Raw genomic sequence first — 12,266 nt, forward strand, 5'->3', positions numbered from 1 at the left:
TGAACCTTCCAACGTCACTAATTCTCCAAATTCCCGTGTAGGTAGAAGGCTGAAATTTGGTACTTATTTCGGTGGTATGATGCCACTGTCGGCCGCCATATTGAGCTTTTTAACAGTCTGTGTTACTTATGGGCCCATCTTAAAGAAATTTTGTACGCAGGTTCCCAACGCTAACTGAATCTTACTTACGTACATATATATGTCCATAGCCTGCAGCTCAGACACCGTGTGAGGCGGCGTTGCGTCCCCCATCCCAAAGCCTCCCACGTTGTTGGCTGCCTGCCTATATAAGGCCGTCCGTCGCTCCAGTCTCTTCATTCCCTTCCTTGCTTCACCACGGGATTCACGTCTCCCTGCTGATAACTACAGCCTTTTTATTTAATCCACGGCTTCTCCGCTGTTTTATTGTTTGTTTATTACGATTATAGTTATTGTGTAGGTATTTTAGACTTACTTTACATTGTTCAGGTACCCATTTCCTTTATCATTCCAACCGTACCCGCATTAACCTGTCTATTGAGGTAATCACCATCGATCAAAGAACTGTCACTTCCTGAGTGGTTTCCATGCCCGGAGATGGCACCTATCTTTTCCATTCTCTGTGTCACATATTGCACGGCCATATCAGGCTCACTCTTGATTTCTGGAGAAACATTGTGTCTTATGTATTGAATGACTGGGACAGGTTCAAGGTGTGGACTGATGATGGTACAGGAGATAATTAAACTACACAGGAGCACTATAAGAGTGAAATGCTTAAGCCCTTCACCTATGGTTCTGCATGTGAGTTGATGGCTGCCACTGAATTGTTCGGTTGTCGCTTTCAAGTGTACCGAAATGGCCAAATATTTTACACCTTTGGACAACCGCCAATGCCTCTTAAACATCTTAGATTCACAGGCAACGATTTCAGTAGTGGACACTTTGATGTTTATGAATGTTTAAACTCTCAAAAGCTGGATGTGAAGTTATCGATGATACCGGTTGTATACTTACAACGCTTGACAGATGCCGAATGTCTCAACAACACAAGTCCTACAAATACTGTCGTAATTGAAACAAACCGTGAAACTCAAACCGATTATGACAGCAGCAATCCAAACTATGAGATTTGAAACAAGATTACTGTTCACATGGCCAACTGTACGTTGCATGCTCAAGAGTAAGCTCAGCGCACAGCTTGGTTATATTACAACTGGAGGGCCGAACTCACAATGTGGTATACAAAGAGATCGTTAACAAATACTTATTGGTATATTTTTCCTCATTTTAAAAAGGTTTAATTTTCTTCTTAACAAAAATTTTAAGGCAGTACTTCGCCGCTGCGAAGCGCGGGTATTTTGCTAGTATATATATATATATATATATATATATATATATATATATATATATACATACACACACACACACACACAATATGGCCTGAACACTCACTAGAATGGCTGAAATGTAAGAAGATTTAAAAAGAAATAAAACTTCTGTCTTGACACAGTGAGACATTATGCTGACATATTGCTGTTGGTATAAAGGAGGCCCAGTAGCATTTCTTGACACACTTGTGCTGAATAATTGTACATAATGACAATCAGTTTTGCTTTAATTCTCTCCTTTGCAACTATGTCCTGGGAGTTCAGAGTATATACCATAACTGATCTCTTTAATGAGCTTGTTGATTCAGTGGGCCTCCCTTAAAGTGATGTTACCAGCCTAGCACACCACAGCGTAGAAAATTGCACTGGCCATCAAAGAGTTGTAGAAGATGTGACGTAAAACACAGTTTGTGAACCCTTTAGAATTTTCTATATTTCTGCAAAAATATGACCTAAAATATCATCAGATTTTCACTCAAGTCCAAAAAGTAGATAGAGAAACCAGTTAATTCTCTGATATAATTCAGAATTCATTGTTCCATCAAAGAAGGCAACCCGTCCTGGCCCAGATGCAGCAAAACAGGCCCAAACCATGATACTACCACCACCATGTTTCAAGATGGGATAAGGTTCTTATGCTGGAATGTATTGTTTTCCTTTCTCCAAACATAACGCTTTTCATTTAAACCAAAAAGTTCTATTTTGGTCTCATCCGTCCACAATCCGTCCACTTACCCTGGGGTTCTTTTGTCACCTCGCTGATTATTACACTCCTTGCTCTTGGAGTGATCTTTGTTGGTCGACCACTCCTGGGGAGGGTAACAATGGTCTTGAATTTCATCCATTTGTACACAATCTGTCTGACTGTGGATTGGTGGAGTCCAAACTCTTTAGAGATGGTTTTGTAACCTTTTCCAGCCTGATGGGCATCAACAACTCTTTTTTTGAGGTCCTCAGAAAATTCCTTTGTTCGTGCCATGATACACTTCCACAAAAATGTGTTGTGAAGAGCAGACTTTGATAGATCCCTGTTCTTTAAATAACACAGGGTGCCCACTCACACCTGATTGTCATCCCATTGATTGAAAACACAACTCTAATTTCACCTTCAAACTAACTGCTAATCCTAGAGGTTCACATACTTTTGCCACTCACAAACATGTAATATTCGATCACTTTCCTCAATAAATAAATGACCAAGTATAATATTTTTGCCTGATTTGTTTAATGGGTTTCTCTTTATCTACTTTTAGGACTTGAGTGAAAATCTGATATTGTTTTAGGTCATATTTATGCAGAAATACAGAGAATTGTAAAGGGTTCACACACTTTCAAGCACAACTGTATATCATTACCTACATTAAAAGAGCACAGTCTCCTAATAAAGAAAGCCTGGTCTGCCATTTCTTATAGACCTCCTCTGTGTTATGAGACCAGTCTAACCTGTCATTGATGTGGACCCCTCAAGTACTTTTAGGAATGTACCACCTCTACCTTATCTCCCAGAATAGTGACTGGACATAGAAATTGTTTAAGTCAATTACCCATTCCTTGGTTTAACTGATGTTAACATGCAGATAATTCTCAAATGCTAAGGATATCCATTTATCCCATCATTTGCACCTTCTTTGTCATGGTAAGGTTCATAAAAAGTCTACCTGACAGTGAGAGGTATAAGGACAGTACTACAGAACACACAGAAAATGATTCACAACAGGCAAATTTAAAGTCACTAAACAACTTTGTAATGAAGGAGATAACTATGATCATGACACATTTTCTAAAATTATGCAATGTCATCCAGACTATCTGGATCTGCAAAATTAGATCTTGTCCACCCTGTATAATGGTTACGGGGGCAAGAATTATGTTAAATGTGGAACTTTTACAAACCTGTTTAAATTAATATATATTTAAATTTAATATGAATTTAATTTGTGAAAGAAACATTTCAGATGAAATTTCTTAATTTACATACCATCTCAGTATCACCATCTGCAACGGCCCGCAAAAGTTTATCTACCTAAAAGACAAATAGGTGTTTTCATTAAAAGTTTATTTTAGGAAATATTAGCAAGGTCTAACATCTTTTATGCAAATTTTATTTGAAGAAAATAACATTACATTTAATCAAGTCAAACTTAACAAACCAGAATTAAACCCACGCCCAAAAGAAAGAAAGGAGAGCCAACAATGAGAGCAAATCTTTAAAAACAACAAAGAAGGACGAAAATGTCATTTTCTCCAATATAAATGCTTATTTTTAATTTTATCAATCAGATTCTGCCATTATTTTAAAAAGTTTTGAACAGATCCTCTAAGTGAGAATTAATTTTTACAGTTTCAAATAGCGTAGAACATCAATTACCCACTGACTTATATTCTTGCAATTGAGCAAGATAAGTTTACATGTTAGTAGTGGGGTATAAACAATTACAATCAATTTGTTCCTCTCCACTTTAAGCCCATCACAGCTGTTAATGAGTTATGAGTGATTGTGATAATAAGGCTCTCTGAAAGGCATTCAAAGATTTTTATCTAGAATAATGTTTATTTGGTGCACACCCAAAAAATATGGCCCAGTGAGGCTGGAACTAGAGTGCAACACTCGCAAGGTGGACGTTGGCCTTTATACATTTAAGGCAGTTTTAAACAAGATAAATGCGCTTATTAAAAGATTTTTAATTTGAGCATATGGAGCTAGAGTCTATTCTATGCATGGCTGCCTTCCACTACTTTTCAGGGATGTTAAGTGAAAGATCCTTTTCCTACCATACCCTGGGATCTTTAAAAGGAAGGAACTTTAAAATGTTTTACATATTGTTGAGATGCTGTCTGAGTCGTCAAGACTGATCCATATTTCCTGTAGAACAGAAATAGGTGGGAGGTGAGGAAAATTGGGTAGGTTCTTTTTAGCAAAGTTTCTGATTTGAAAGCAGTAGAAAAAGTGTGTTAATGGGAAATTAAATTTAAAATGTAATTATTCATAAGATGCAAAAACATTATCTTTATACAATTCTCTAAGCGTTTTAACCCCTGACGTTTTCCAAGCATTAAATTCTCTGTAGGTTTGAGAGGGTAGAAAAAGGTGATTATCATGTAGATGTGTAACAGATAAAAGCTTCTGTTTCTTAAAGTGTTTCCTGGTTTGGTTCCATATTATGAGTGATTGATGGACAATTGTATTATTAGTATATTGATAATAATTTGCCCCTCCTCGAACCGCCACCTTATCGTGGTGGAGGGGTTTGCATGTCCCAATGATCCTAGAAGCTCTGTTGTCTGGGGCTTTATGCCCCTGGTAGGGCCACCCAAGGCAAACTGGTCCTAGGTGATGGATGAGACAAAGAGCGGTTCAACTAAACCTCCTATGAAAAATAAAAAATTTGGACAGCGTTTTCCCTCATCTGGACATGGGTCACCGGGGCCTCCCTCTGGAGCTAGGCCTGGAGGTGGGGCTCGATTGCGAGCACCTGGTGGTCGGGCCTGCACCCATGGGACTCGGCCAGGCACAGCCCTAAGAGGCAACGTTTGTCCCCCTTCCCATGGGCTCACCACCATTAGGAAGGGCCAAGGAGGTCGGGTGCAGTGTGAGTTGGGTGGTGGCCGAAGGTGGGGGCCTTGGCGGTCCGATCCTCGGCTACAGATGCTGGCTCTTGGGATGTAAAATGTCACCTCTCTGAAGGGGAAGGAGTCTGAGCTAGTGCGTGAGGTAGAGAGGTTCTACCACATGTAGACCACATGCAGCCACATGTCTTGGACACTCGGGTGAAGAGAGGGGCGGAGCTGTCAATTGATCACCACCTGGTGGTGATTTGGCTTCGATGGTGGGGGAGGATGCCAGGTCTGGTAGGCCCAAATGTGTTGTGAGAGTCCCCTGCCAGAAGTAGCTTCAACTCCCACCTCCGGCAGAACTTCGACCACGTCCCGAGGGAGGTGGGGGGGCACTGAGTACAAATGGGCCATGTTCCATGCCTCTATTGTTGAGGCGGCTGACCGGTGCTGCGGCCTTAAGGTGGTCGGTGCCTGGGAGGAGTTTGGGGAGGCCATGGAGAACGGACTTTCGGACGGCTTCGAGGAAATTCTGGTCCACCGTTCGGCATCTCAGGAGGGGGAAGCAGTGACGTGTCAACACCGTATATGGCAGGGATGGTGCGCTGCTGACCTCGACGTGGGACATTGTGGGTCAGTGGGGGGAGTACTTCGAAGACCGCCTCAATCCCAGTAACATGCACTCCAATGAGGAAGCAGAGCCTGGAGATTCAGAGGTGGGCTCCCCCATCTCTGGCACTGAGGTCACCGAGGTGGTCAAAAAACTCCTTGGTGGCAGGGCCCCGGGGAGGATGAGATACGCCCGGAGTTCCTTAAGGCTCTGGATGTTGTAGGACTGTCTTGGTTGTTGGTTCAACATCGCATGGACATCGGGGACAGTGCCTTTGGATTGGCAAACTGGGGTGGTGGTCCCACTCCCTCCAACTACAGAGGGATCACACTCCTCAGCCTCATTGGAAAAGTCTATTTGGGGGTTCTGGAGAGGAGGGTCCGTCGGATAGTTGAACCTCGGATTCGGGAGGAGCAGTGTGGTTTTCATCCTGGTTGTGGAACAGTGGACCAGCTCTACACCCTTAGCAGGGTCCTGGAGGGTACATGAGAGTTTGCCCAACCAGTCTACATGTGTTTTGTGGACTTGGAAAAGGCATTCGACCGTGTCCTTTGGGGAATCCTGTTGGGGGTGCTCCAGGAGTATGGGTTACCGGACCCCCTGATAAGGGCCGTTCAGTCCCTGTACAACCGGTGTCAGAGCTTGGTCTGCATTGCCGGCAGTAAGTTCAACTTGTTTCCAGTGAGAGTTGGACTCCACCAGGGCTGCCCTTTGTCACTGATTCTGTACATAACTTTTATGGAAAGAATTTCTAGGCGCAGCCAGGGTGTTAAGGGGGTCCAGTTTGGTGGACTCAAGATTGGGTCACTGCTTTTTGCAGATGATGTTGTCCTGTTTGCTTCATCAGGCCGTGATCTTCAGCTCTCTCTGAATCGGTTTGTAGCTGAGTGTGAAGCGGCTGGGATGGGAATCAGCACCTCCAAATCTGAGACCATGGTCCTCAGCCAGAAAAGGGTGGAGTGCCTTTTCAGGGTTGGGAGCGAAATCCTGTGACAAGTGGAGGAGTTCAAGTATCTCGGGGTCTTGTTCACAAGTGAGGGAAGAATGGAGCGTGAGATGGACAAGCAGATCGGTGCGGCGTCCACAGTGATGCGGGCTCCGCATCGGTCTGTCGTGGTGAAAAAGGAGCTGTGCAAAGGCAAAGGCAAAGCTCTCAATTTACCAGTCGATCTATGATCCTACCCTCACCTATAGTCATGAGCTATGGGTAGTGACCGAAAGAACGAGATCACGAATACAAGCGGCTGAAATGAGTTTCCTCCGTAGGGTGTCTGGGATTTCCCTTAAAGATAAGATGAGAAGCTCAGTCATCTGGGTGGGGCACAGAGTAGAGCCGCTGCTCTTTCGCATCGAGAGGAGTCAGATGAGGTGGCTCAGGCATCTGATTAGGATGCCTCCTGGGCGAGGTGTTCTGGGCACATCCAACCGGGAGGAGGCCCCGGGGAAGACCCAGGACACACTAGAGGGACTATGTACACACTAGAGGGACTATGTCTCTCGGCTGGCCTGGGAATGCCTCGGGATTCCCCCGGAAGAGCTAGAAGAAGTGGCCGGGAAGAGGGAATTCTGGGCATCTCTGCTCAAGCTGTTGCTCCTGTGACCCAACCTCGGATAAGCGGAAGAGGATGGATAGATGATAATAATTTGTATTTACTGGGGCACAAAGCAGAGCATATAAAGTACAGCAAGAGTTTATTTTTATTGAAGACCAGGCTTGTGTATATTCATCAATCTGTGTCAATTTTCAGGACTTTATAGCTTGTATATTTGCCTCCATGCAATAAAATTGAAAGTTAGGTAGCGCCATGTCCCCGTTCTGTGTTAGGTCATTAGAGAGTTGCATTTGGATAGGTGGATGTTTTGAATTCTACATAAATGAGGTTATAATTGAGTCTATCTTCTTAAAGAATGATTTTTTAATGTAAATGGTGATGCTCTGAAATAAAAAAGAAGCTTGAGAAGGATATTCATTTTGACAGTGTTGACTCTCCCTGCTAATGTGAGATGGAAGGTAGACCATCTATTCATAATTTTTTCCATGCTGATAGCATAATTTTGTTATATAGATCTTCATATTTACTTTTGATGTTTAAACCAAGGTATTTAAACTGATCTGCTAACATAAATGGGAAGGTCCAGATACCTTTTAAAATTCTGCTAGTGCATTAAGGACTACTGGTACAGAGGTTTGTGGGTCTGATATATATAGTACCATATCATCTGCATATAGTGGTATTTGTTGTTCAAGTCCTTCTCTGGTAAATCCCTTTATATTTGATAGATTTCAAAAGTAAACAGCCAATGGTGATTGCAAAGAGCAATGGTGACAGGGGCCATCCTTGTCAAATACCACATTCTAGTTTGACGTAGTTTGAAATGTTGTTAATACATACAGAGGCTTCCTGACTGGTATAAAGTAGTTTGACAAACTAGAAGTAGTGTAACAAACTGAAAGTAGCATGTACTAGTGCATGATAACAGATTGTTCTGTACAATAATATACATTTAAATGCATTAACTTGTATAATATTTATTATGTACACAAATAAGTGTTAAAGTAAAATGAACAAATCAAGTAAACAAGCTCCACAAACAAATAGATTGGTACGGGGTGGCTTAATGCCACTGTTAATGCTGACCTTTACAGATCTGTTGTGTATCTGTGTTTATGTGTGTTGATTTCTTTCTCTTCATCATCCAGTATATGCTCTGGTAGGGCAAACAATTTGTCATTTTTATTTTCACTTATAAATTTCTTAGTCTGTGTATGTATTACATATGCCTTTGTGCGTGCATACACACATATATTTTTAAACTAGGGAGTTCCCCACTGCTCGCTTCGCTTGCCAACCACTTCCCGTCTCTGCCACTCGCGGTGTGAAGGGGGCTTAACGCACTTCAAGGAGACACGGTCGCTTCTCCGAAATCCCCTCACAAACTGTGATACAAATACAGTTTTTTTTTTACCTCCTCTTTCTTCAATCAGCTGCTGACTTGCTGCTGCTGCCGTGCCACGTGATCTTCATCTCACATGGCGCTTTGAACATTTAAAAGCCTGTGCAGCAGCTGTCGTAATCTTTGTGTTTTATTTCTGGCCCCAAGAGTGGTTAAATCTTTTGGCACAAAGTCCCATCTCATGGGACGTGAGTTCTTGATATTTTTTAGTTTATAATTTAAAAACATCACATTAAAGTTCGATAAATTCTTTTTTTTTTAATTTTATTAAATAAAATAATAATCATAATAATTAAATAATAATCATTCCATAGAAATCAATCAATTTTTACAAAAAGTTCAATAAATTCTGAAAAAATAAGCCCAATTTAAATCATGACAAAAAAATGTGACATAAAAATGTCACCGTTGTACTTTATTAGATTTAATGTGCTGCTGTTTTATTTGAACTTATTTAAATGTTGTAATAGATCCCTGATTAAGCAAATGTTATCAACTGTTGTAATTACAGTGTATTATGTGGCAGCACCTGAGGGCTTTAACTGCTTTTAAATTTCTGATCTTTTTTTTTGGTTTTTGAAAGGTGCTTGTTCAATTTTGCGTTTTTATTTGGTGTTTGACTTTTGTTTCTGGAAAGCATTGCCACACTGTTAAAAACAAGTGACACTAGATTCAAGAACAGCTTTCATTCCACTGCTGTGTGTATTTAACAGCAGCTACCTTCACTAACTTAATGCAAATTTGCACTTTTAATCTACTGTCTACACTGTGTAGTTTTGCCTATTATATACTATGTATTGTCCAAGTGTGCAATGTACTTTTAAATATGACAATAACTACTCTACTGCTACCACTACTACTGATGCATGTTATTGTTACTTAAAAGGAAACTGAGGTACAATACGTAAACCATAATATAATTAAGAAAAAAATAAGCATTTGTTTAGAAAATCATCTTTAGTAGATAGATAGATATAGAAATACTCATTTCAAACATGCATTTTTACTAGTTTAAATTACAGTACCTCTTTGAATTTTTCATTCTTATTCTCACACCACAGATTAGTTAATAAAGGTGACATGCTTGACAAAGTGGCTGACTGACTGCAGATCTCTGCTGATGTCTGTGATGATCTATTTAAAGACTGTAAAAAGAAAATAAGCAAAATACACATAATTAAAATTAGTCAACCCAAACATATATGATGTACTACCTTAACTATTTACATGTACAGTACAATCCAGGGACAATGAATTTCAATTAGTACTAAATAGTATACTTCAGCATTTTTATACTGGCGGTAAAGAAAGCATCAATTTAAATAAAGACAGTTGATTTTTAGACTCTGTACACATAAACAAACCTAAGTAACAACAACTAAGAAAGTCTATATAGTGATCTCTGCACTTTCAAGAACAACTAAATTGACCAAGAAAGTACTGTACAACTACTATTTGGTAGTAATATTATGGCAAGTACGTTTTACTTACTAACAAGAGAAAAAATACAGGCTCAGAATATAGCCTTGAATGTCACATTTTACTGTATTGAAACTTTTACAGCAAGCTAATGTATTGTCAAAAATTGGAATTTAATTGTTTAAAACATACTCATCCTTGAATAAAAGAGCATTAAATATATACAAAAATTTGCTCTAACTAAAAAAAATCACTTTGGCCTGTTGTAATAAACTAAACATGGAATACTAACAGGAGTTCAGTCTGTGGTTAGTATGTAGCTCTTGAGCTCTAGTTTAAGCCCAAATGCAGTAAATTATGTCACTAAGCTTGGTCTGCTGTACAATACTAAATCAGTTCTCAATTACAATGAACCAAAAGCAGCAGCTTCTCTCAAAAGTAGCAGAGTAACTTAAAACTCATGTTAATGCTTTGGGCAACTCAATATAATACTTGGGGTAACTCTGAATTGCATTAGAAGGCTTCTAAATACAGTGGAAATATCAGTGCTGCATATTGAATGAATAGATCCATAGCTTGGAAAATTACAGTAATATGTAATGACAACTGCTTAATAATACTAACAAATGTATTAATAATGAAGTATATCAATAAATGTGTATTAACAAAAATGTAATTTCTTAATGACAAAATTCACTGTCGATCTTTATTAGCAGCTGTAGATTTTAAGATATCCTAGAAAATGAAGACAACAACTTGTGGGGCGAGTATTTAATGTGTTTTGTAGTATCCGGATGTCAACTGAAAAGATGCCATTTGAGAAGAAGGGAAGAATTAAAAAGTTAATCAGTCATTAAGACTTGGAGTAAAATCTGATTATAGGCTGAGAATGAGCTTAATTTTTTGTTTTTCTTTGAAAAGTGTCTTTGAAACCCTGTGATGGGACACAAACAGAGATATCAGTGTGGCTATGATCAATAGATGCAAATGTTCTACAAAATGCTTTTTAAGGTCTTAGAAAAACCTAATGGCTCAAATGTGTTCATAGATGTAGGTGGCTGGATACCTCTTACAAGTGTGAAGTTTCTGAACTATTTTAGGACCAAAATGGGACAACATGCTGAAGTGAGACTGCCGTGTCTGTGGAGGACTGCTTGTCTGTAGCTGAGGCAACAGCAGGTTCGTGGTTCAGCGGCATTGTGCCATGGAAACAAGTAGTAGCCGATGAGATTGCGGTATAAGCGCCTCTCACTGATGAGTAATTCAAGGAACATTATAAATGCAGGGAACAGAATAACTTGGCCACTGACCTGGCCCCAACCATGCCCAATTGCTGTCTGTGTATACGAGAGTGGCAGCTCCCGTTGCGATAAATAACCCTGCTGTTCCTGTTTCAAGTTGAATAAAGATGATTTTGCTAAAGTACTGAGTCTCAGCCTTGTATTTTGGGGTGCAAGACAGTGACATGCCACATGGTACTAGGAGTGGAGTCTTGCACCAGTGGAATCAAAAGAGGCATGTCATATCTCGATACCAGTGGAGCAAAATGAGGCTCCTTCGGGCACTCCAGTCTTCATGCACCCCAGGGGTATGCTGGTGAAGATCGCTCCCTCGGACAACCCAGAGTGTTTACTGTTTCCTGTTTTGCTTTAAATGCACAGCATCAATGATATACTGGGACAGGGGAACCTGGCCAGCTATCGTGGCCCCGTTTTAAACTGGGGAGTCCCTACAAGTTGTGTGAAACCACCCTCCCAAAAGGCTTGATGATTACGACTTCCTGAAGGAACAGATCTTCCTCCGCACGGCTGTCAGCCCAGTGGTCAAGACCGCCAGTTTCTTTTGTGGCATATTGATCCAGAATGCCTCATATAAGGACAGATCCAGGGCTTAGTGGACCTGATTCAAAGCTGGACACTTTCGAGTGCATTGTGGAGAAGCTCGCTATTAATGCATTCCTGTAAGAGATAGACAAGAGCCTTTGTGATGAAATGCTATGGAGACGTCCACTCACTGCTGGATTGACCCGCAGACTAAATGGTGCACAAACCACCTGGAAACAACATGGCTACCCAGGCTTGACCCCGATTTCAATCCAGCCAACAAAGACCTCCGGAGTCAATGGTGCCACAGGTGGAAGACGCCATCGTGGAAACACCATAGTGTGCTATGATCAACCGGGACAACTGGCTTGAGAGAGCCATCTCCCATCCGTGCAAACCAAGACCATTAGTCTGCCCCAGGTATGAGGCTTGCTAGTGTCCCCCTAAATGTTAATGGATGACAATTTTAAGGTCTTTACTAAGTGGGCCAGGCGGGAAGTCTCGGCACTGTTGGACTATAGCAGTGACCTCTGTGTA

At 40.8% G+C, this 12,266-nt stretch overlaps 1 protein-coding gene across 2 annotated transcripts in view; it reads right to left on the minus strand.

The window, feature by feature from the left end:
• ankrd27 (ankyrin repeat domain 27 (VPS9 domain)) overlaps positions 1-12,266 on the minus strand; it is a 668,625-nt gene that overhangs the window by 162,163 nt on the left and 494,196 nt on the right. For both annotated transcript variants that reach the window (XM_039763577.1, XM_039763578.1), the window contains exons 18-19: positions 9,513-9,632; positions 3,349-3,393 (exon numbers count right to left, since the gene is read on the minus strand). In XM_039763577.1, coding sequence (XP_039619511.1) covers positions 3,349-3,393; positions 9,513-9,632 — 165 coding nt within the window. The remainder of the gene's footprint in view (positions 1-3,348; positions 3,394-9,512; positions 9,633-12,266) is intronic.

This window comes from Polypterus senegalus, chromosome 9 (assembly GCF_016835505.1).
Source record: "Polypterus senegalus isolate Bchr_013 chromosome 9, ASM1683550v1, whole genome shotgun sequence".
NCBI lineage: Eukaryota > Metazoa > Chordata > Cladistia > Polypteriformes > Polypteridae > Polypterus > Polypterus senegalus.